Raw genomic sequence first — 27,167 nt, 5'->3', positions numbered from 1 at the left:
TTAACTGCACAACTTGGTGGTCTCGTAATCCATCGAATTGGGCAGACGTGAGCTGAAGGCCTGTAAGGAGGCATCAATGCGAACCACCTCGCTGGCATTAAGTTTGAGACGGTGTCGCAGAAGACAAGCAAACAGATCCAACCTCTGTTGTCCCGGAGGGGACAGCCGGTTCACCCGGTCTCGTATTTCCAAGAGCTGAAGCATGGCAGTGTCCTGGGACCCTTGGGTGTACGGGTAGTCCAGCTGCAGAATCAAGTCGCGGATTGCCTCTGGGTCAAAGTGCATGCTGTAGCCAAAGACCTGGATGCTGTTGATCTTCATGTAGCCCAGGTTCCGAGCAGGATCCGTTACTTCTGAAGGCTCGTAATATATGCTGTCATTCACTCCATCTTGAGTCTTTATCCTGCTCCGAAGGTAGATGTGGATGGTTTCAAAGAAGGTTTTCCACTTGTTGCCCAGCGTCAGAGTCCAGTTATAGCACTCGAAGGGCAGGTCCAGCTTGGTGGACTGCCAGTCTGGAAAATCGTTCTCATTCACAGGGATCATCCAGCTCTCTGAGTGGCTCCCTCCAAAGGGGTTGATGTAGAGAGTAAGGACAGGCTCCAGGGTGCTGTTCTTGGTAAGGCAGATCTGGAGGGATACTCCCAGCAGCATGTGGACCATCTTGGATTTGTACTTGTTGCTCTTCAGCGTCAGCAGCATCCTCTTTCTCCACGAAGGGTCAAACCAGCTGTTGAGTCGCATGTCATTGCTGATGAATATTGCGTGGACCTATCGGACACACAGAGATGAAAACAGTATAGATTCATGAACACACCGCATTCATGCCGTGAAAAATTGGAATTGTTATAACCTAAACGCAAGATCACAATCAATTGTTTGAGTTTTAATAAGTGGCTATGGAATACTCATACATTCGGGCATTTTCACAGAAAGGGATAACATGCTACTAAAGTGCCTGCCTCAAGCAGAAACGGGCACATTGTGGTACATCAACAGCTTTGACTACTCACACTAGCCATGTTCCGTTTAAGTTCATTATGATATCTTTACTCTCATTATGATATATTTGGGGGCCTGGCTTTGGAGAGAGGCCTAAAGGGACGGGCTCTAAGTGTTGACGACTTTGGTGGTAGGTGGTAACTACTGCTGCTAGCTACTTTCATTGGAAAAGAGTTGGCAGCACTGGGCTGAGTTTTTAGTCTGGATTGTTTTAAATGTAGCTTAGTCTTGCTTCTCAAGATTACCAATTAAACTTCAAGGAAAAAAAGTAATGCATGAAGGAACGGAGTGGGCGACCTCAAAGGCAACAAAATAGGTATTCGTTTACTTCTTTATTTTTGCATTTTCCTCATTACTCCAACATACAACAACACACAGTCCACCTTAATTGTTATTTTCAAAGCATTCCACCACATCCAGTGGCCGTCCGGATGGTTGTTTAGAGAAACTCCATCTGCTAAGGAGACGTCTTTTGCGAGGTTTTCTTTTCCCAGCTAACCTATTTTTTTTATTTATATAAAGTATTATTACTTTCCCTCAGATGAACACAACACACAAAACTTGTCTCAACAAATACAATGAAAAACACAAGGACATTATGAAGTTGCTCAGTAGCCTGAAGGGCTAGACTTTGTAATGCTGAGTGGCTCCCATGAGTGAGTCTGTCTTTCCCAGGATACTGCTTTGAAAGACAGCTCAGCTCTCGGTCATACATTAAAACAAAAGGCTAACGGAAAAATATACCTCCAGCCTGCGGTCACTTCTCTGCAGTATGTAGCCCAGCTCCAAATCCTGGAGGTCTGTCTCGAATCCCAGGTAGTTCTCCGTGGAGTCCGCCACCATGGACCTGCAGGCCCCCTGTATCAGGGCGAAGCCCGGGTTGCAGCTCCCACATCGGGTGTGGTTGTCTGGTGCACAGGCCGTGCATGCCGAGCCCTCCCCGACAGAGCACGGCGGCGGCAGCTGACAGGGGCTGTGGTCGTATCGGCAGCTGCAGCTGTGGAGCTCCTCGGAGAATGCACCAAGCTGGTTGTTCTCTGAGCAATACAGGAGGGACTGCAAGTGACTCAGCCAGTAGGACTGAGGCCTGCACCAGGGAAGACAGAGAGGCAGAAGGAGGATGAGAGAGAGAGAGAGAGAGAGAGAGAGGTTGTTGAACAGGGCTTATAGGATGAGCTGGTAGCTGCTTTATTAGGACTGGGACACCTGGCTGGGTGTGCAGACAGCTTGCTCATTAAAAAATAGAAAGCATAATCAGTATGATATAAGGTGGGTAAACAGGCCTGAGAGGATTCATGTAAGCATGGTTGAGGTGAGGTCAAAAGTTGGATATTTTCAGCAGGATAAAGATCTTAAGATTGTATGGAAGTGTTTGCAGAAATATCATAAAATGCCCATTGAGTATAAGTTACATATGCAAAGAAACATTGGTGTTTGAAAAGGAAGAGAGAGAGAAAGCTATCTTTGATCAGTCTGTGACATACATATTAGAAGTGCGCTGCAGCCTTAGGGTATCAGCCTCTCAGACATACGTATAATTCCCCCATGTGGGCCAGAGTTTGATTCCCGTCTGTAGCACTTTCTTGACTGTGATCCCGTTATGCCTCTCATCCTCTTTGCTTGCTGACGAGAAGGGATGCACGGCTTTCCTTTCAGGGAAAAAATAAGCCTTTTTCTTCGATGAGGGTGTATTGTGGTAAACTTTATGCTAATCTGAAAATGTTTGCCGGATTACATTTGGGGCATCCTTCCTCCGTATCCCAATCTCATGGTATGTTTGGCAGTGGGAAGCAAGTCTTAAGTTCAGAAAATCACTGATTTGAATATCAAAACCGCCTAATAGAAAAAGCGGTCATGGGAAATGATCCGAAAAAGGCTCTTCCTTTCCATCGCGCGCTACCTGTGGGCAAGGCATTTCACCTCCGACAGCTTCAGCAGAGCTAAGCAGTCCCCAATACAAGACTGCAGCTGTACGGTTAGTTCCCTGGTGTGATTATATACAGCCCTCCTGCTCCCTGCAACTCGTTCTGCCGCTTGGATCACAATGTGTTCGAACTTCTGCGCTGCTTTAAAAGGAGCAGGCATCATTTTGACCATATAAGGTACGAACAAACTGAGTCAAACCTTAACTTACTGTTGTAATTATCACATTGTAATTTACCTTTCGGTCTTTTTATATTCTTTCATAAAATGTTTTCACATTCGTGTGCTTCTGCCTTGCATTCCTTCCTCCATTGTTATCCGTTTTGTGCATTAGATGGTGAAAAATATCAATCAATGAACAGTAAAAACTGCAGTCTTATCATTACCCGCCTAATAAAAGCCAAGCTGACTGCTGCTTTGACTGGATTATTTGCTCATAATTGTCAGCACAGACAACTCTCAAGTGCCTTAAACCGGATGTTAAAGGAAGAGCGAGGGCGTTTTCAAGAGCTTCCGTTTCTCTCCCAGGCAAAACTGACAAACATCCCCATTCTCAATCTCCTTCCACTGAGTATGGAGATGTCTGTGAAGAGAGAAAACAAAGAGAAGGCTTCTTCGTTGATGCGGCGGTAATAACATAGATAAACACGGCCTGGATGAGGGTGATGACGCTCCCACTCCTTTTCCTGGCAAGTGGGTGGGAATATCAGCTGCATCATTGATTAATATGTCTGTTGGCAATGTTGTGGAGAGGGCGACACAGATTATTGCTAAAACAGTGAGGAGAAAGAAGAAGAAGAAGGGAGAGAGAGAGAGAGAGAGAGAGAGAGAGACATTGAATAAAATGCACTGTATAGATGAATCTGCCGGCTGATTAATGTGTTGTGCTCTCTAGCATCGCCACCATTACTGTGAAAGCTCAGTCCATCTGAGAGCAGTGTGACTGACAGTAATGGTTGGATTCATCACCTTCGACAATCAACCCCTCTGACGGAGGAAGGTAGCCTGAGTGAATGTGAATCTTATTCGGTCTTAAAACACATGCTTGCAATTCGGAAACTGTCATCACCAGCATTGGTCAAACACTTAAAATGACGTGTGTGTGTGTGTGTGTTTTTTCACTGGCATGGGAAGAAATGATTGTCCTCTCTCAGAAGCAAAGGCTGAGGGAAGTATAATTTATTTTCTTTGTGGCTAGGAAACCAATGTGGGTTTCAGAGGGGTTTCGTGGGGATGAAGTCCAATGAAATGAAGATTTCATGAAGCCCAATACATTTTTAATGGAGCAGAGACTTTTTAAAGTTGAAGTTTTCTTTTAGAGCAGCCGATACTGGCAAAGTAAGCCAGGTATAAGGTCTCTTATGTTGATCAGCAAAATTAAAACAAATGTGTCTAAAGACTGGGCTACAGTTCTCTTGCAGTAGATGTCTGGCTTGTTTTATTGGTTATTAATTATTATATATTATATTGGCTATTATTTTAGCAGGATGTTGTACGTAATTGGATTCATCTTTAGAGAGAACCGCACGCTGTGACTCAATGTATAGTAGCTTTGGGCAAACAAATCCCAGAACCTCATGGATGTATACATCAACAGAAATGGAAGGATTAAGAGATAACTACATTGCAAAAAGGCAGAGCTTTAATTAAAAAATGTTATCTGCAGTGTTACACAGGACTTAACATACACATGAGATGTGTGTTCCAGCGGCTGGGCTCACCGTTCTCTTGGTTGGCGCACTTGGGGCTGTCGATGACATCTTTTACTGAGACTGAAGAGCTTGAAGATGACTCTCTGGGCTCGACTGGCAAGGACCCGCATGCTGTTCCCCAACTGCTCATATCGCCACTGGAACAAGTTGTCCATCGACCACAAGTGTTGGATGCCTGACACGTTCAGGAAATAGTTGTGGGGGAGCCTCGCATAGAACGCCTTGAATTCATCTGTGACCACAGACAAGACACGGGGATATCTTAACATCAAAACAGCGTTGCCAGGTTTATTTCCATTGTTAGCATCTACTATCGTCCGGAGGCACAGGTGGGTCGACGGATATTTGAATAGGGTTGCCAAATAAATTTGCTGAATTTCCTCCATTGTCTTTTATTCAACATTTATATCTTCAATAGACCTTTGAGCCACATTAGGGAGCCTGAATGTTTGTATTTTTCCGATAATTGCAGCGTTGAATCTAATATGTCTCGCGTACATTCTGGTTTTCCAACTGATGAGAGTAAATGAAAAGAGTGAGACAGCCTGGTCATTTATTTGGTCTGAATTATAAAGATTTTGTCTGTGCTGGGTTTACAACACGTTTTGGAACTCATTTTAAGTTCATGTTTGGCTTCAATTATTGTCATCATATAACATATTTACAAGCCAATGATATAACACCTCATAAATACAATGTGGTCACGTGATTTTTCCTGATTTTACAACTTGACAAGGATCACCTCAGCGCTCCATTAAACTGACCAGTGCTCATTGGACTGCTATAAAACACAGGATGCAGCAGTTGTTTCCTCCTGTTTGAGTTGTGAGTTTTGATCGTGTTCGGTCGAGCAAAAAGGAAACCTCCAGACTGACACTAAAGATAGTAAAAGACACGATAGGGCCACTTTGAAGCAGAGAGCAAGATGTTTTATAGGATCTTTGGTTTTATGATACAGAGTGAGATTTGCAAATGTATCAAAATGAATTCAACCATAACACATTAGTTTAAAATGCTAAATATACCCTCCCTGATACAGTATTACTACTGCAACAATCTGACCTAATACTGTTCGTAAACGTATCCCTACCATGAACATCCTTTATCAACTTTTCTCCTTTTGACATTGCACCATTATGTTTTGTATGTGTTATATTTGAGTTTAAAAACATTCAAATATGTTGATTGATGTGGTTTTGTCACATTCATCATTTTCACCTCATCGTCTTCTCTTAAATAAGTGAATTAGCGTGGAAGCCACATTGTAACAATGAGCTCAGCCCTGCCTAAAACAATAGAAAACTGTTTGGACTTCTGATTCCGTCCTGTTTTGGCACCATTTGGTTGAAGGTTAAAAATAGCATTGGTATTAGGGAGGAGTCCCTTTTTGATCTCATGGTTAGACCGTTTCCTGACATCTTCCCCGACTGATAAAGCAGTCGCTGAAGGACACATTTATGATTCTGGGCACGCCCATGCCCTCACTTCACACCCAGCTATAAAAACATAAACTTTAAAAGTAATTGCACTGAGGGATATTTCAGCCAAATCTGAGGAGTGGAGAAAAAATAAAAAAAGACAGCCATTTTGATTTCACCTGAGTAATAATGACCAAGACAGGGTGACCGAGCACAGCAATAATAACCAAACATTATGCTAAGAGCGTCCGCCGAAACTCTGTTTCCCCGGGGATATGAAAAGCTGGTCTGGCAATGAATGGCTGTTATAGCTGATTAATCTGCTCCAGGCATTGTAAAACTACCAAACGCTGTTGATTTTGAAAAAAATCCGGTCCTGTTGCACTGTTAATTTCCTTCCTGCAGATAGTGTTCTAGGACAGGATTCATAACCAGCTATTATAGACCGCCATGAATCATAGAATAGGGAGGAACATGTATATATGAACCTCACTCCGATTTAATGGTGCATATAAAGCAGTGGAATTCATCCTCCCTCCCTCTAATGATTTATATTCTAAAAGTTTGATTTCTCTGCATTTAGTATGAGGCATGCAACGGGAAAAAGTGCAAAAATCCATAGCTTTCTTTCTAGACGGCTTTCGTACCGGATTGCTCAAACTCTTTATAGAGCATCGCCCATGTCTCTGTGATCCTCTCCAGGCTCTCCTCCATGGCTTGGATGTCCATATAGGGGCAGTTGCACTCTGGGAACTTGGGGTTACAATGGCACCAGCAGTCGTTTTCCTTGCAGACAAATTCCCCCTCTCCATTACAGGCGATGTAGCTCAGAGCAGCCTGCACAAAGCTTTCTCGCAAGTAGTCTGGAAGGATCACCTGCAAGCCTGTAAAACCAAGACAGTGAAGGTGGAATCACTGCAGTCATGTATTAGGGCTGAGCTTATAATTTACTGAATACAATATATAAACCTGAAGATCATCCCATATGTGCATATATTTTTTAGTTTGGCTTTTAAAAACATCATGAAAATGTGGTAAAAATCAGGCAAACCTTGCAGCTGGACTTTATTTTCGGGGCTCTGAACCAGCACAGAGCTAACGGAGTCAAGGTTGTCATAGTTACTACATCCAAGAGGACCTGTGCGGGTCTCTGTCACCTGGGCAACAACAAATAAAAAGATGATTCATATAATCTTGTTAGAGGATGCCAGTTATGTTACACAAGGCACATTTTAGACGCCCTCAAAACTGTTTAAAAAGTGCTTTCTACACAACGGGTTGAACTTGTGAATGTGACAGAGAGGGAAAACTGGGGTAAGCTCATTCAGATTCCTCTAAGTTGGCGTAGGAGTCGTTCCCTGAAGTCATTCATCTGCAAGAATGCGGCACGTTCCCTTTTTCGTCTGGTCACTGATTGAAGACAGTTCGATTGACCTTTGCCACCGAAGCAGCTCCAGAAAAGTGTTCCTCTTTCACTTCATCTGCTGCATCACTTCAGAAGAGATCTTATTTCAACGCTCTCCTTTTTTCTTGCTGCGACACGTAGCGGCGAGCAGCTAACCGATTCTCATTTTTCTCTCTTTGCGGTTCTGGGACACCATATTTCGTTCAGCGATTTGTCCCGATCAGGCTTGTCAGAGGACAGTTGGTGTAAAGTGACAGATGGATGAGGCGAGACAATGAGGGTCAGTCGATCAGTAACACAATCAGAGGGCGGAAGGGCTTGGGCTCTCATATGAGGCCGGTGAAAACTCAGTACGGGGGCTTTTTAATACGAAGCCTAATCCAGAGGAAAGGGGTTTGTGAGAGGAAGAATAAATATCCTCTGTGAATGAGAAAAGGAAAATAATTTGAATGCAATTCCTTGACAATGATATTCGTATCACATTATAAATCCCTTGTTTTCCTCATAAGGGATTTTAATGCCGATATGAATGTGAGGAAATGAGAGACACAGCCCTGGGTTTCAGACCACATAAATAGTGAATCTTTTTAAGGAATTATTTGATATGCTATATGATATGCCATACGGCAAAACATTGACTGATGAGCAGAGCATTCAATTTCCGCTTTTGCATAGCAGCTGCTATTCACTGTAGATACATTCTGGTATATTAAAAATACTTAACAGGACATTATTGGCCACCTGTATCTTGGCACATGGCCGCGTAAAGGAATGAAGCAAAAGAGTGAGCTTGGTGGAAGATTTCTGCCTTTTCTTTGGTATATTTTCATTATTGTTTCATTATGTGGGCTTCGAGTCCAGGTACTGCAGTGTTAAAAGTATGTCACTGACTCGTTCAAACAGCAGAGTGGGAGCAAGAGAAGCAGAAGCAGAAGAAGGCTTTGATCACTGCAACATACAGCAGATGAGAAATTCTAAAGACGGGAATATTCTGAATTACCGCACACCTTTCGCACATACTGGAAAGCAACAACAACAACAACTTTCAGAGGGAGTTGAGATGGGCTCCAACTTTAAGGAGTGCATTAATTAAATGGTTTGGTGCCACTAGCGGGCAGTCGACATGATGACAGCTCATGTTATATTACAAGCCTACTTATTTTAAGCTGGACCATAATGTTTTTCAAACCCTAACACAATCTGTTGCCCCAACATAACCGCCACCTTGCTATTCAATTTACTGCGACTGTTTCACAATGTCAACCACGTGCGAACCTTCAGCATCAAGATACAACGCAAAGGGCTTCTGCCCTGGTGGCAAAATATGAGGAGGAGGGATGAGATCACATTGAAAATAATTACAGTGAACAGATTAACAGATTTGCAAAGTGGGAGGAGTTATTTAAGCTATCTGAGTGGGCATGAAACTCTTCAAGTGAATCATGAGGACAACACTTAATACACATCTTGAATAACTTGTGTCGATACAAACAAACATAGAAGTTGGCCAAAACTCCCAGAGTGCATTTTGGTAAGAAACATCCAATCACAGTTGCTTGAAACTCATGTTTTAAGTGGCATGTTATGTGGGCCGCTGGCAATAATCTGCATATGAAATACATTTTCTTTCAGACTCTGGGTACTATAGTAACTATAGTTTTGATTCCAACCAACAGTGAAGACATAACTACAGCTCTTACCTGTTGTATTATCTGGGAGACTACAATGTGCCTATCTTAGAAAATAGTGATACCATTACAATAACATTTTAAAAACTTGAAGCCACTTTAACTCCTACATTGATATGTGCACATCCAGCAGTTATATAGCAACAATATCTATTTGTGTCCACTTGATGAATGTAAGTCCAATATCTCATCTCCTTTTAGCTCTTTTGATCTCTACCAGTTCCTGAGACAATGTTCCAGAACATCAGATCAGTCTGTTCAATTTGAGTTAAGAGTGTATGTGGTGATATAGGCAGAGCCTCTATTTAAATTCAGTCAATGAAGAGATATTAATAATTGTAAGAAATTTGAGCATAGAACTGTGTGTTTAGTAGCTATAATAAGTGTTCAATGATTCATATTTAAGAATTCATAATTAGTCATAATCATAAGGGTTTTGGAAATGCATAATTAAGATAAGCATAAAGTGTTTTAGGATTAGTAGCTAGATGGAGAATTTGAGACATGAAGCTTTTGCCAAAAGTTGCAAAGTCTTATCTATTATATGGAATGTTTATCATAGAGGGATTAAACCATAACTGACAGTCATTGAATGTGTTAGTAAACTCAGGGACAGAAAGGCAGACAGGCGAATACACTCCTGGAAGTTAGCCAATAGGAATTGGGATAAACGGAAGAGGAGGTGTTTCGAACGGATGTGGGTGGTTTCATTTCAAGTCTTTTTCTCTCTCGCGTGATGGCTCTCAGAGGACGGACGGGTTTTATACCTGAGGAGCTGAGTTGAGTTTTTTGCAAACAGGGTTTTATTGATTTAATATTTCATGGAAATAGTGTACTTCACTGTAAATACTGTACTTGCATCAGTGGGATTAAATTTCTTTTAATTGTAAACCAGTCTTGGTAGATTTACTGTTGCAGCGTGTCGACTGTACAAAGCAGCCGGACACGTGCTCTGGCCTCCTCGCTGTGGAACAGACTCAAACGTCCACATAATATATGTAAACTATATATGGACTGAGCACATACAGTGCATCTTTAAACAAGAGCCTAAGTCAGAGCGGGGAAAATATCACGAAGTTAACAAGTTTCATCCAGTGTTGGCCATTAACTCATCTTTTATCAGACTTACATGTCCTTAAAGGATGGTTCAGTGGTGAAATTAGACTGCGGCCTACATTACATTTTACATGTATTTGTTCAGCTTTCATCTGATGGGGACAAAATACAGAGCCCAGCAACTGAAGATGAAACATAGAGTTGAAGATTCATATAAATATGTGTGGATTAAAGACAGAGGCTTGATTGCGCAAGCTTGCTGATCCAGTAATAAGGTTTGATTTGCACTTAAAAAAGGTGTTACAGTTACATACAGCAGATTCTAAATTTGAGACATATTTAATATATAAACATAATTCAGTGGTTTTATTTCATCTTCTTCAACACATGTACTAGGTTTAACCACGTCCGCTGCAGCGCTGTTAAAACATGTTCAGAGTATATGCAGCATATTTAAAAAACTCACTTTCAAACCCCATTCTGCAGCTCCTCCAGGATCCTACTCACTCAGACATATTGACATATAATCTCCGATATTATCGGAATTATGTTCCATCAGTGACAGCCAACATCAACTGCCACAGCTATAATATATATATGAAAAATTCCACTCGCAAAAACAGACAGGCGGTTTTATTTTGAGCTGAGGGTGACTTGATGCTGCGGAATATTTCAATGTGATGGCAAAACACCTGCTGTTAAGAGAAGTGACTGACAACCCAAAAAAGCAGTAACTTCCAATTACAAAACTGATATCCAACCAGGATTTATATTTTAATACATAGTAAACCTCCACTACGTAATGCGCTTCGAAAGATATGTTTCGAAGCTTTGATACAGACTTGAATCAATGTGCGTTGACCGCTGACTGAGCAGGTGAGCCTGATGAGCGTGATGAACAGATTGCGGGCGGGGGACAGGTGAGTGTGATGAGCAGAGCCGAGCGAGGAAAAGGAAGGCCACGCCCACACCAGAAAAAACAAAGTTGGCGATAATCACAACCCACATTGTCATTTGAGTCAACATTTAACGCAGCTTTGAGTCTTGAATTTATTTAGTTTATGAGTATGGAGTATGTTTTATCCCTCACTGACGTGTATTACTCTGCCAGTAAAACTAAAGTTTGGTTTTATTGTGATCTACTCTGTGATAGCCCAGACGATAATTGATCGAGTCAGTCGGGAGACACCAACATGTATTTCTCTACCATAATGAGAACACAATACAAAGCTGTGTGCAGACAGATCGGCAAACATGGCCGGGGTCAGGTGGGGATATCGCAATCGAGTCTATGAAATTCTCAAATCGGAGCAAAAGTGATCCCTGACGCTCTCGAACAACTGGAGTCATTACTCATTGTACAAACAAGCCGCCCTGAACACAGTTTGCTCCAGGCCGAGACTTCTTTGAGAGAGCCCAAATTACCGCAGCCAATCCCCAGCACACCGCATGAGTAACAGGCTTTTCATCCAAAATGAGCTTCAATTTCCCCTTTGCATGGAGACAGCAGGGGGGGGGGGGGGGGGGGGTCTTTGCCTTGCCAGCCCTCTCTCATTCATTCCTCAACTTGTTTGATTTTGAATTCATGCAGAGGAGTGCTTACGTAGTAGTATCTGTTCCAGTGCTGTGTGGGTCAACGCCCTGTGGAAATGATGCACAAGTGTGGAGGAATATATCGCTCCTTTGACTCACTCTCTACCAGTGATGGAGGTGAATCATACCTCTTTCTACTTCCTACCCGTCAGTCACGCCAGATGACTACCTTTGGAGCATGAAAGCACACTCTTATTCTCTTCCTCTCTGTAGCTACAGAAAAGAAAAACCTGATTCCCATGAAATGAAACGGACAAAAGTATCTGCCTCTGCACCTCTGATGCACCCACCTTAGCAGCAAAAGAAATACCTAACTCTCCCTGAACACAATGTGGTGAGTGGACAGAGCTTTGATATAAGTACATGGAGTCTGATTAATGCTCTGCTACAGCAGAGGAAGCTACACTTCACAAGGAGACCACTGCTGTGTTCCGAGGGATGAAAGAGCGGCAGAAAGGAGAGTCATCCTACGCTCCGTGGCCCTATTAACCCCGTACTGCCTGAAGGTGACAACTGGAGGCAGAAACCTGTCACGAGCTGTTTCTCACAAGATTCATTTATCTTCCCCTCACCATATGCACTCATCACCCAGCTTCCTCCAGACTCGATGTGCTCGGGGTAGCTGAAGATCATATCTCATCACAAGCAGGGTGATAAAAACCATCATCTCCCCATTTTAATTGTATCAAGACATGGGAATCGTGATGATGCGTTCTACTTTACAAATCACACCTGAAAGCAAACACATTTAATATTAAAATTGAAGTAAAAATTTGAATCTGTGAGTTTTTCAACGTACCTATGCAATGTATCCTAATGCAACAGTTTGTATGATAGATTATGAAAAGTCACTCCTGATAGTAGAACACGTGTGACGTTAAGCTTACTTTCACAATTAACATCTGTCATCACAGAAAACAACAAGTTAGGTTTAGGCAACCAAACCACTTTGTTCGGTTGAGGAAAAGATTGTGAACGACTGAATTAGTTTTAGGAGCCGATCGTCGTCTGGGTTCGAGGCCACTTCTGAAGTACGCAATTACGTGACGAATAAATCAAGGTATACTCCTCCTCTACCACGGAGAACGAACAGCATGTCTCCTGGGTAAAAGATCCCTTTTTATTTTACCGACCCACTGCCTCTTAGTGTGGGCTTTTGCGGTCTGTATCATGATTACGTGGATAACAGACGATTTGATGTTTCGAGATATCTACGAATTACAGCGCATTACTCTCCGTAGGTACAAACACTGGATGAGAACAGCCTGACCTTTGTATTTTAAGACTCTTTATTTATTTAGTACATTATTCTTTGATGATGTGTATATTTTTGAGTCTTCTTTCATTCATTGGTGGTCTTTCTTGTTATTTGATTGCTATATTCTGAGCTCTTACAATTAATATCTGCAGCAATTTTGTTATCAGAGTCAAAAACAAAAAAGGCTCTATCCTTCTTCGGTATTGTCATTTTCTGCATATAATTCCCAGTGGAATGCGGGGAAAAACTAAATTTGGTACATGGTCGTTCCCCCCTACTCTGCTATTTATGAATTGAGCAATGTTTCTGATATAATTGTGGTTCGGGGAAAAAATATCACATCATATAACTGGTGATTGTGATTTGCTTTCCTCCAAAGATGAGTTTCATTCGAAGCTTCTCTGGGCATATTCCCATGTTAGTAACTCCAGTTGGCAGTGAGAGGTAAATCTCAAATCCTTAAACCCAGAAATCATGTACCGTGTTTTTTATGCAGGCTCATGTTGACAATCATAGCCGGTCTGCGGCTTTAGAACAATGGATGAAAAGGAGACAGGAACACAAGGTCTTATGTTTGCGATACATGGCTTGTTCTCTGCTTTATTACGTACCAATGTTGCCTAAATTCAGCTTTTTAAAGTCTATTTGAAGGGTACTAAGTGTTTTGGCCACATGTTTTAATGATGATCTTACTTTGGCCTGGTAATAACAACATTCCATCATTTGCAAAAATTTTGAAATATTGTTTCGTACATACTGTGTATGAGAGAAAATGCGGTTGGAAGAAAGTCGTCAGAAAGTTTTCAAAGAAGTAGGTAAGACAGTAATCTTCCAAGACTACCCGCCTTCTAGCTTTTTACCTTCTCAGCTTATTGTCATATGTAATGATATTGACTTGGGTTTGGGCTGACGGAAGATTAAAAACGATTGAATCTTTGATAATTAAGGCGTTAGCCTGTGGATGTGCCCGAAGAACTCAACAATAGAGATACGAAGGCGTTACCTTGATGGCAGTGGAGGCGATCTGGATGTGGTGCAGCTTGCGCAAAGTGCTCTCCCTGTCGATGAAGTAGGAGGCAGCCAGCTGGTGCAGAGCTTCCAGAGTCACAGTGGAGGAGTTACTCGAGTAATCGCTCACCTCTGCCTTCTTACTCAGTTTCCTCTTGTCCACAAATATCGTTAAGGCCTCTTCTCCTGCAAAGAAACATAACATTTCACGAAGAAAATGTAATTTTATCTCTTTTTACTTTGGGGGACAGAGTTGAACTTCTCTGTTAGAAAATCAAAGAGTAAATAGCATAAGTGTTGAAGTGGTTTTTGGTGTTTGCCTTGTAGTTGGTGCTAAGAGCTCATGGTTCAGGTTTTTATGTGCACCTGCCGCAAATCACTTGTCAATCAAAAAGCGTGCCAACTATATTGGGCTTTTTCACTTGGACTGCGTTTGGCAACTCTTTTCATTACAGCTCATGATGACTTTTGTTTGGAGTTCATGCCAATTACTTTTACAGTCATTTTAAAACCTGCCACATACTCTGCTCCAGGAGACACACACACACACACACACACTATATTCCATGTGGTTAAGAGAAAAGGAGCAACAAGGGGCCTCTGAAGTACAAAGACACTTGACCAGGATTATTATATGCCACCCTGTATAGCAACGGATCATAGCAATTGGCTCTCTCTAAGTCTAGGGGCCATGGAGCAGGGCACTCTTTCCTTGAAAGTCCCCAAAGACACTGCACATCATAATGCAGTGTTAATGTCTCAGGGCCCTTCTTCTGCCCACTGCTTTTCTTGCTCAGATGCTGAAGGGCACCCTCTTGGTATCACAATCTATTTATTAATTTCAATAGGTCCATATGTTTCTGAACACAGAGGCAATCCATTCAGAACCACAGAGGCATATCTCTGGCAACAATCCAAGGCAAACTCCTCATTCTCCTCTCTTCATACCACTAAGTGCTGGCTGGGAGCCAGAGTTATGGGCCGCATCAGCTCAGGCAGCTGGTAAGCGTTGCATTGAATGCAGCCACTCACAACAGTGACCTTTTCTAAGCAAGGAATCAGGTCTAACATAATTGACAAGTGTTGCTCTGTAAAAGCAAATTGGTTTCGAAAGACTTGCTTGGACTTCTCTGGCATCTTGAATTCTATTCTTGTTCTTCACTCAGAGGACCATTAAAGCTTGTCATCAAACTGCAGAAAACCACAAGTGGGGTGACTGTGACTGGCAGTGGCGTGTTTTATAGTACACAGGCTTTTACATGTATTCGTACAGTCCATCTCTGAAGAGCCATTTCTGTGCTGCCAGTGGCATACTATTTTGCTGTGATGTGTTACTCAGTTACTTACTTTGACTGAGCTATTGTGAAATGTCCATCTGTTTACCATATGCATCGCCTGAGGGAGCAAACTCTAAAAGCTTTTATCAACACAAATACTTTACTAAAGCCTACATCATCTGAGAGAGAAGTAATACGTTTGTTCTATACCATAATGGAGAAAAGTTATTCCTAAAAACACATTTCCCCATACTGGGTGGCTGCAATAGTCGCCCTAATTAGCTCAATACTGGAACACAACAACAATACTTTTACTTAATTGCTGTGTCTTCTACAAGAGCTATCACAGACTTTATCCAGACCCTATAACTTAAGATTCAATTTTTTTGGCGTACTTCCTGGAAGGTGATGACAGGCTGATCAAATCTGCCATTAATGGTAACCATGTTATCCAGCTAAATTGAAGGCTGCTCACTAACAATGAGAATGATCCAAGTCTGGGTGGAATCAGGGACCCATTGTTTCAATTATTGCTATGATTTTTAGAATGTGTCTCATTTGTTATTGGAAATTGCATTCAAGTTGAGCTAGAAGGCCATGCTTGAAATAAAAAAACAAACCAAACACTGAAACAACTGTTTTCTGTTTACCTCCCAGTGTCGCTGACAACAGAAAGTGGGTCCCATACTTCCGGATCAGATTGTCAGTTATCATCTGGGTGGTGGGCCTGCGGCCCAACATCCGGATGTTCCTGATGAAATCAGGAGTCAGAGGTAACGAAGACTCTAAGAAATCTCTCCTTTCCACTGCCAAGTTGTTCACCTTCCATCTCCCAAACTCCCTGGAAAAAAAGCAAAACAACAGTAGTGGAGTTCGGTTAAGAGCGAAGGAATATTTGCTGCTTTCTCTTACTTTCATCATAAAATGTATATCTTTGGGTTTGGACTGTTGGTTGAACGAAACAAGCTATTTAAAATCATAGTTGGACATTGTACAAACTAAAGAATTATCAAAACAAATAATCAAGAGATTCATTCATAATGAAAACAGTCATTATGGCATCCGTAGTGCCACGGTAAAGAAGGTGAGCCTGCAGAGAACAATACCTTCTCTGCTTCTTATATAGCGACATCATATAGGGACATCATTTGCCTAAAGCTGAGTGCGTAACCAGAATGAATTGCCAGAGAAGAGCGAAAGAGAAAAGGAGATAGAGAGGAGCAAATTTAATTCATTCTGTCGCTCAGTGCTTTTGCAATGTAAGGAATCCCTCGACCATGCCGACACAGCCTGAACTAAAGTGAATTGATGGAGGAAGAAAGAGAGAAATCTAGTGAGAGAACAGGGAAAAAATGAAAACATCCAGATTAAACCTGGTATCATTTGAAACTATGATTGTCACCTGGGACGGATATGTGCTCCTACACAGCTGACAGATGTTTTCCTTAATAGCCCATGGTGGCAAAGATATACATTGAAATGAATGAAGCACGAGGTGGTACAAGAGATAGCCCCATTCGCTCAAATAAAACATGTCTTCTGTACTGAGAGAGAGACAAAGTGGGAGCAAAACTGTCATAAAAATGAAGACAGTGTGAACTGAAGACTGTGAGCCTTTGTTGTCTTTTCAAGTTCTTCTCTTTCCCTCGGACAACTATGTCCGACCTCAACCATAAATTTAGCTTATAATACTTATACATCTGGACATATCCATATTTGATTGCATAGCATGTTTGAGAGCCTTACGATGATGATGCAACACATTCTCATGACAAATATCGACGGCCTATCGGTGGCTCTGTGCTTCAAACTATGACTCTCATAGGCACACCTCTAGCATCACTTTTTGGCGCGTCAGCTTCTGCTCATTACATGCAAACAGTTTATTTTCAAAATAAAGCTCTGACGTAGATTGATTTAGTTATTAGTTTTACTTACGCAACAAAACTGCTTGGTTAGGTAAGTATTTGGTTACGCTTGGTTAGAACAAAAAATCGTGGTTTAGGTTAGAATAAGTACGTTTGTTATGTAACTGCATGCCGTTGGTAAAGTACGTAAGCCAGTAACAAAACTGATATTCTTATAACTTCATATTTCCTACTTCGTTTGTGCAAACCCAACCATTTAGTACGATTTCATCATGTTTTAGTTTTTGCTGATTTCTACGTTTTACTTATTTATTATAGCTTTACTGTCTGTCTATTATATGTGTTTTGTTTATATTTGACTGATTCTCTTGACTAATAAGGGATTATCTTTTCTTATCTTACCTTATAACTCAACATTGACTTGGTTTCATAAGGAACAGGGACAGCTGGGTCCTGTGTCAGTTTGACCCATCCAACCAACCACCCTACGTGGACTTTCTCGCTCGTTATACTACGTAAGTTGTTGTGGCGGTTAATAATAGGAGTTAGTTGAAAGCCTGCTGCATCTCATAAAGACTCTGAAGGGTGCCTTGGTGCCTCAGACGGCCACTGACCATTTGTCGACATTTGACGAGTTGTGTGTAAAAGCGGGTTGGATAAAACGAGGCAAGTCCCGGAAGCAGGGAGGGAGCGAATTAGAATAAAGCTTTGTAGCCTGGTAAGGCAGGACTTTCTGCCTGACTATCTCCCTCTTACAGCTTTTAAGCTCCTGTGACTTTCCACTTCCATGTACAAACCTAAGGTATACATTGTAAGAAGGATACAAAAAAAAAGTAGATATAGAAAAGGCAGCATGGTAAGCTGAACTGGTGCAAAACTCAATGAACCAAAGTATACGGATGTTCCCTCAATAAAGACCAACCTGGAACCCTGCACGCATTCTCTCCAGTATTTTTTTGTAGAACATTTGCCGAAGGGCGAGCTCTTTGAACTGATGCTGCATGTGGCAGTGCCTTGATTCATATACAACGTTATTGTACTTCCAAAAATGACATGCAAAGTGTCCTTTTGGGTACTGCTTGACTTGCAGTTCCACACACAACAGAGGGAGCATCCTAATGAAATGAAAGTTAGACTGCCATGTATTTTGTTTGTTTGACATTTTAGGCTTAGAATGGTGTTTTGTACTTTGTTCTACCCAGGGTAGGGGTATCCAAACTTTTATGACCCAAGAGATGTTTTGTTAAACATTTTTTCTTTCTTTCTAGAAAGTAATATGTACATCAAAAAATCTTTTTTGAGCAAAGGAAGTGATCGCTCATACACACCCTAATCAAAAGAACAGCAGGGTTGATCCACTGAAATGTAAATGAAGTTAATTTCTGTGTGGGGTGTTAACGTTCATTTATGAATCAGTTGGTAAATTAACGAAACAAGTAAGAAAACCACCAACAGAGAAATAACCAATTAAATATGTACTTGCAAAATCAAAAACACTGTTTGAAGACCATAACCATCTTTGATGTTTCAAAAAAGTACAACTCTGACATTAAGCCATAGACCAGATTAATGCAACACTGTATTCATTTTTGCAAGCACTTTCCCTCCATCACAAATCTGCGTAGCAATGGATGTATCAACAGGCAGTTATGAAGTCACAGATATCACAGCTGTAATTATAACAGATGAGGCTTCAGGAGTGCGGTGCCAACTTCTACTATCCGACTGGCACTGCTCCAAAATTAGTCGCATAATCATGCTTGTATAAGAAGGAAATCAAAGTTCCTCAAAGAGCCGTCTGCCTTTTTAGAGAGCACTTAGTTTTGTTTTGAAGTGCTTCATCCTGATTTAAAAAAAAATAACGTACCTCCTTCAACCACAAAGGAACCACGCAGACATGGCCATGATGAATTGTCTTGACCGAGGGATTGTTTTTGTCAGATTACATTGCGAGAGAAGAAAATAAACAGTCCGTGAATTTATGCAGCAGCATTATCAGTCAAATGTTGCACTTCTCTCTCTTCAAAAATAAAAGCTTGACTGCTCGTAATCAGAACGGGTTGAACAACCTTGGCTGCCGATGATGGATGTAGGGAGTGTGGCCTTTTTGAAAGGGTATACATCACATTAAACCAGGAGTAACGAGGAAAGCGCAAACACCCAGATGTTTGAATGATACACAGTGTAAATCCCTGAGAATTCAAACTGCTGCCCACAGAGGTTTTTTTTTGCAGAAGACATCAATTTGAATGTCTGTTATATAATCACCAAACAAGACACTGATTCACACAATATTAAGCAGAAAGTGTAGGCAGAGTGTGGGAAGTAAACATAATGATGTTAAATGGATGTGTGGTAACCGCTGACCTTTCTGCTGACACTGCAGTGTTCAGACAAAGCCTTTGACGAATCTCTTGCTCAGATACATTCAGTGTAGCTGTTAATCTTCACCTTATTTCATGCCATACAAATAAATGACCTCTTCAAATGGGACGCAGTGTCTCTTGAGTTGTGCTTTGCAGCTTGGAAGCACTAGTTCAAAGCCGCAGCTCGGTCTGTGGAAAAGCGGGAGCGCAGGAGAGAGATGGGGGAGGGGGAGGGGGTATAGAAAGAGTATTCGCAAATCCCCGCTGTCGTTCGTTTCCCCAGTTATCGTTGACTGCGATAAGCTAGCCTCGTCTTATCTTAAACCCCCGCTGGGCCGAATGCTTCGTCCTGCAGGGAGAGGAGGAAATGAAATGGGTTTCACCACAGAGTCAACTTTAGGGGCTGCAATCCCCCTTACAAGCAGCTAAGTCATTACTGTTATCAATTCTGTTGCTCCTTTTCGCAAAGATGCATCAGTTCTGGACGCTATCAAAGCCGAGCTGTTTGAGTTGTTGAACTTTCTCCAAATTCAAAGGGGCCGGTTCATCTTGTCTGCATCTACAATGGTGGACAGTAAGTAAAGTACAAGTACAAAATTGAACTTTTCAGTTGTTTTTTTTTAAACTTCCACTCCACTACACGAGAGGGAAATAGTCTACTTTTTGCATCACCGTATTATTTTCACAGCAAGTTACGAACATATTATGAGCTTATAAGATAGGCTACAATTTAAAAATGGTAGCGGGGGCATGCATTCACTCTCGGGGAAAACGTTTGGCTGTAAAAGCCCAAATACGGTGGCCTCTGGCATGTTCTAAAGCAGCTATTCCATCATGTACACGTATTTTAATGAGTTTGCCTACCCATTTGTAAACTTATAGATACTTATTGTAAAGGAGAATTAAGCTTATTGTGTGTTTTAGCCCACACAGTCTGTAAATAGCTATAAATATTTAAAACCACACTTATTGCTGACTGATCAAAAAAAGACTGATAAAAGTCTGTGTGGCATATATAGAAAATCCGTGGCTTTTCAATGCTTACGGCACGGTCCTCAAGTTGCTGTCACCAGTGTTTTCCAAATAAATCCTGAGTTTGATGAGGATGTCTCAATCATTTTTTACTAACATTTGTCAAACACTGAAGACAACTCTCCATCTCGGCAGAACACAAGCTCTCAGCTGAGCGTGCACACACACACACACACACACACATATATTCATAAAGAGCATGTGGCGATTAGAATGATACAGATGGAAAGGCACGTTTCCCTAACCGAGTGTCTGTTAAATAAAAGACAAAACAACAATGTGCCAATTTAGGTTACCCTATCATTATTATTGTAAAGAGGCAAGTTGTGCACGTTGGCCCACCGTGAAATTGCCCGGTCTGCCAGATGGCCAATGCACCCTTGGTTGCCAACCTACAGTATTTGGATCATGACCCCTTAAAAAAAAGCAGCGGAATCATTTGTCCAGTGTCAGATGCCATTGAGTTCATAGCACACAGAATGATTTCCCCTTCTCAGACGGTTTGATTTAAATCATGCTCTATGTATACGGGATTCAGAGCATTAATATGGCAGAAAACACACACGCATGAGCTACTCTGGACGACTAACGAATGTCCGACGCTCTGCCTAGCGCCCACCCTCTGGTTTCCCATCAGGTTAAGAGTGTTGGCTCTGTCAGCTCTGTTGTTGTTTGGACTGTTCATGCTGATAGCGCTGGTAGCTGGTAGTCACTGGCACAGCTGTCACCATGGTGAGAGCTGCATGGAGGCAATGCCACATGTAGGAGAAAAATGTAGCTAAACCCGAAACAGCTACAAGGGGAAGCTTATGCATTGATGCATTAGTAACCATCTAGTAATGTTATATGTTACAGAGGCCATTTTTCTTAACATGTACGATTTTGAATGCAGAACTTGTGCTTGAATAATTTTTAGATTGGAGTATTTTTATTTTAGATTGTTGTATTGGTACTACTTTCTTTAAGGACACAAATATTTCTTTCACCACCGTGCTTCTGTTATTTGTTATATACACATTTAATAATGAATGATCACAGTGAATTTTCCTGATGTTTATAATTAAATCGTATCCCATAATAAATAATCACATGTATTAACCAATGCAATATGTTCAGAACGGGGCGAAAAACAGGTCAACACACACTGCCTTCACCCTGCTGAACATGGCTGCTCTCCCTTGGCAATGTTTCCTGTGGACAGGTGGCTGAGGCGGAAGGCCCACATTGTGTTTGCACTGGAAGCAATGGGTACGCTCCACAGTGAGTCGCCAAAACACACAGACACAAAAACACAAACCCTCTTTCATTTCCTACAGATGACTTATTTATTTTTTCAAATCCAATCAGCAAGAGAGGCGGGGAATTAAGTTAGGGCGCTAACATGGTGTGAATTCATTACTCCATCAATCCCGAGGTAGCTCAAACACTGTAACTCGAAGCACCAGTGATGGTGATCCATCTTCTCCTGTCATTAAGTCATTTATTAGGATTAAGCAGAGCTATGGACAATACACATAAGGAAGACTGGAACAGAACAGGACATTGTCACTTTTTATCACCTCTGCTCTCTTTTTTTGCACAAAGTGATGTGCCTCTCAACCAAAAATGGACAGTAAAAAATTACCTTTTACAACAAAAACAAGCTTAGGATGAATCTGTCCACCTTACTTCTATTTGATCTGAGCAATGGCCAATAACACTTTTTGATTTAACTTCCTCCGATTCTGAGAAATACAACATGCAGTATAGAAACCAGTAGTAGTAACAGGTGCTACATTTTTGTCGTCATACCTTTTGTTGGCTCCATTACTGTAGTTTATAACATAATGTGGGCCAGAAAAGCTTCGTATTTTTTTTCATTGATTTACTTTTTTTCATCTAAATCTGCAGTCACACGGCCATTCAGACCAGTTTCGTCCAAATCTAAACATCATCAATGATGTGACAGTCTGTGTGAATATTGTTATGTGTCAGAGTAAGCAAAAATCAGCTAATATAAACAGTCGTTTTTTGATTTTTGGCATTAAGTCAGCAAGTCAGCTAAAATCAGCATGCTGTGATCAGAAGGCTAAAAGGATAATGCTTAGCAGGTATGATGTTAACCACCGTTTTAGTTTAGTGTATGAGCATGCTAAGTACATCAGGCTGATGGGAAGGTTAGTTTTGCATGCATTTCGTCATAAATCAACATGACGACAGTGCTCTATACAAATTTAAGGAAATATCAAAGTGAAATCAATCGTGGAATGAAATTTCATGGCAATCCATCTAATTTACCATCCATACTGCTAATGTGTCTAAAAAGGGGAACCATTAATGAGGCTTCCCTCACCCGTCGTTTTACACTTTCACTCTCTTTATTGAATAAAACTTTAGAAAGACAGCTTAACTAGAGGGAAATTGCCTTCAGCTGCCTGCCGTATTAACAAATTAAATAACAGTAAAAGCTAAAGTAAAAGCTGAGCAATTAATGGGGCTGATTCAAGGGAAAGTGTAATGTTGTGTCTTATGAATCGTGCACAGCTCAATAGTTTTTATTCTAATGTATTAAATAGCAGATGAGGAAAAGTGTCTTAAGGATGAAAATGGACAATGTATTGCCGTTCATTCACCAGCTTATTAACCACAGGGAGCTACTGGCCAAAACCCTCTGAGAGAGGTGAGGAGACAAGGCAAAGAACATCAGTAATCATGTAGCTGTGGGATGCTGAGAAGCAGCGCTGAGGGAGTTTGCTCTAAAACACTCCCCTCAACCCCCTCCAGAGCACCTGCAGCCTCCCCCGTGGTTTAGGAAATCTGCTGTTGTTCATCGTGCTTGAAGTGGCTCTTGCATCCAACAGGAAGCAGCTTTCTCTTTGATCAAGTTAAACTCAGCGGGTGGGCGTGTCCTACATGCTACGATTTGCCGAATAAACTAATTGCAGATACTCCTTGTTTGAATTAATTACGTGTTGATGCACAGTAATGACTATTGACACAGTGACACTATCTGGACTGTAATTTACTAATTTCTAAACCCCCCCAGGGATATTTTATGCAGTCGTTTTAAGTGAGTTTTAAATATAAAGCAATTACTTGACAGCAGCTTCAGGAACTCTTACTCCCTTTACACCTCAAAAGGCCTTTTGGGTGATCGGATTGCAATCAGATAATGCATTAAGAAGAATGCACCCAAAACATCTGGTCAGGGATGTGACCACATTGCAGTTGCATTTACAATCAACGTACAACAACTAGGTGGATGGAAATACGTGATCACGCTCGACATTTCAAAACCAGCGAGGAACGAGACCATGTGACATTGCGTTGTTTGAGTTGGACATAGCGGTGAGATCCTAATCTGATTTTAATGAGGACAGGAGACTCATTAATACCAGGCATGCATTTTATCAGGTTAAATTATATCGAGATACAATCTGGATATGAGACCCAATTCAATGCAACTTCAATTTGAAGATTTCATGCTGGGGAAAAAGGTCCATATAAACTTCTAAATCCTTCAATTTAGTGTAGCTAGTTTAAGTCTATCAAATTGCTGACTTTATCCCATCGATGCATCCACTGTCTGCATAGCACCTTGTAGATTTAAGTTTCTTCAGAAATACAAAAAGATATCAGTGGTTTTGTTGAATAATTAACCAAAGTAACATTTGTTAATTTATTCTTTAAACGTTCTAAATTAGCAGAAAAACGTATTGTTCTGCTATTTTGCAAATGAAACAGCCTGAGCTGTGAGCAGTTCAACCAAATACCGATGTGTCCCGATCAGACCCAGTTTCTACCTGTGGTGAGTAGTGGCAAGAATTCATTTACCTTTTTAAAAGAGAGAGAGGTTGGGAATCGCTCCCACGTTGATTCATTTCCTACTTTTGTTTGTACACAAGGGTTATAGCTTGATTTAGAAATGTGAGAACTTCTGTTATACAGCAGATACGTTTGGGGCCCTTGGGAGAATATTGCAGTGGGCACACTTTCACCATGAGCCAGTTCCAGGTGTGAGCCCCCAATACCATCACCATATTTCACCCCACCATGACGGGCATTGCAAGAGAGCTATAATTTGCCGAAACAGAAAGATACACAGGCTTATACCCACAGCTGTATCCCTCCTGTTTTCTTTAGATTTCTTACTGAAATCGAATGGGACTCAATCCAAGTGAATTAAATTTAGAAATATTTACAAGCTATTTGCTTTTTAGGTTAGTTTTTCCTTTTAATATCATCTCAATTAATCAATGCCACATTGTGGTAATCTAGAGAGCCTCAAACACAACCTTGCAGCTGACAGAAGCCTCTCAGGGGATTCTGTGATAATGCAGAGTAATAAGTACTAAGAGCTCACTAATCACTTGGCCACATGATAAGACCATTAATCTTGCCGCCCATGCAGCTCAGCTCCAACAAATGGCCGCCTATTTGCCAGAGAAGGAAATATTAAAAAGCTCCAAAGCTGCAAACGATCACCGGAGCTATAAAGCATCCTTGCACCGATCCACAGATGTCAGGAACCTTGTTCGTCTATTTCCAGAACCTGGACAACATCCTCCTAAATGACGACGGATATGATTCATGACACAATCTCCACTAATTCGGTCGCACGCCAATGCCTCACACCGTGTTGCTGTCATGACAAATCATCATTTTTTCCCAGTGCTAATCAACATATTTCAGTTGACCGGAAGACAGCCGAATGTGATGCACAGCCAGCAGATAGCAACGTGCCCACATTAAATACATCATGATGATTCTGTCTCGACATGGTGCTAGATATCTTGTGAACATCGACTGTGAGAAACCTTTTCTGCATGACAAGCAGGCTGAATATCTGCCTGAATAACTATGAATTGGGTTTCCATGAAGCATATTGTCCACTGTGTGAACTAATATCACAAAATGCAGTCGTATTATATTCCTCCTTATATCATTTTGATGTTACAATGGAAAAGTTAGGAAGAAAAAGCAAAATGTAATACTGATAAAGACCCTCTGCAGCTGCGAACACTACTGTCACACTACAATAGGGTTGCGATAACCTCATCACATACGTTGTTAGGATAAAACACACTTGGAATGACCTTGTCCTCAACTTTAATCTGATCCTTCACCAACATATTCCAGCTGATTTACATTTGCCAGTTAATTCAACCAAGACAGATGGAGGTTCACTCCCTTCCTTGCCTCTATCAATTGACCTAACTTCAACTGATTTAACTGCAGTGCATTTCATTGCAAGCACAATAGTTTCCCGTAGAGTGCCTTAATAAAGCCGGGTAACGTAGCTGAAGTTCACCGTTCATCAATTATGAAAGACTCTCTTAATCGATATTTTTCTCTTACTTCAGATATCAAAATATGTAACATCTGACTGTCAATACGTGTTTTCTACTTACATGAAATAGTCAGCGTTAACATGCAGTTCTCTCCTCCAACAGTCAAGAATGGCGCTCTTAGGTTGATACTGTTAAACCCCCAACATACGGGCATATACACAATGATAACTATACTGGAGGTCCTCAGCATTTGGACAGCTGTGGTTGTGAACTGCGTCGTTGCTACACAAACTGCATTGAAAGGAATAGTTTGACCTTTTAGGAAATATGTCTGTATGCTAAAGATGTGTAAATGATTGTAGTTGTACTCGGGGTTGTGTTGTCTGAATATTTATATGAGATATTAAACAAACGAGAAAGAACCTCTTAATTAAAGAGCTTTAGAGGCAGATAGCCATTAGCTTTCAACCGCGCTAGGTCATGCTGGTATCCCTATTTCAAAGCTAAATGGCTAGAGGCGGTAGCTTCATAATTACTGTATAGACTCAACAGTGGCAGGGAAGGCTAGTGTATTTTCAAAAATGTTGAACCATTCCTTCAACGGACATGGCTCATACGTTTGATCATGTGATCAGTTTGCGATGTCAGCGTGCTCGCAAAATGTAGTATCTGGTCAGCTAATATTTCTGTCTTCTTCTAGCGTAGCATGCTAACTCACAAAACTAGAGTGACTGATCCAATTTTAGCACTGACTGCTGGCATCTTCATATGACCACTAAAGTTTTTGCTCATGCTTTACATCAACAATGATCTGTTTGCTCATGGTAAATAAGCCAGATCGTACTGGTGAGTACAGGCTGTGGCTCGTGACTTTGTGAGTTATACAAATCTAAATATGCAAACACATCATATAATCATGTTATGTACGTGGCCTTTATTTACACACAGCTGATCCTTTTAAAGGACAACCATTGGGGACCGTTTGATTCGGCTGCTGGGAGACTTGCCATGCGCGTTATAGGAGTAGTGACAGCAGAAGTAAACAGTGTAAAGTGCCTCTTCCTCACCTGTATATCTTGTATCTGGTGGAGAAGCCTTGCCGGTTCTTCTCCAGAAAGTCAACGTACTCCGGGGAGTGGTGGAAAGGCCCTTTATCAGACAGGAGCCAGTCCAGGGGGCCCCCAGGCTTGTCATTGGGGAGGCTGGCAGTTGCTACCGCTGCTGCTGTTACCGCAGAATGTAAACACACCCAGCAGTGAAGGCTGAGGCTGACGACGCCCCATAGAGCCAT

The 27,167-nt window shown here is 41.4% G+C and overlaps 1 protein-coding gene across 1 annotated transcript; it reads right to left on the bottom strand.

Annotated features, from left to right (window-relative positions):
- LOC306776153 (BMP/retinoic acid-inducible neural-specific protein 3-like) lies at positions 1-27,167 on the bottom strand (the record flags this gene model as incomplete). The annotated part of the gene is made up of 8 exons (XM_079266757.1): positions 1-771; positions 1,747-2,089; positions 4,647-4,869; positions 6,703-6,939; positions 7,107-7,212; positions 14,059-14,249; positions 15,991-16,181; positions 26,944-27,167. 8 exons carry the CDS (start codon positions 27,165-27,167, stop codon positions 1-3), a joined length of 2,286 nt encoding a protein of 761 aa, XP_079122883.1.

Source organism: Melanostigma gelatinosum (assembly GCF_949748355.1).
Source record: "Melanostigma gelatinosum genome assembly, chromosome: 4".
NCBI lineage: Eukaryota > Metazoa > Chordata > Actinopteri > Perciformes > Zoarcidae > Melanostigma > Melanostigma gelatinosum.
Note: the sequence above shows the minus strand (reverse complement) of the source record. Positions and strands in the feature narration are given on the sequence as shown.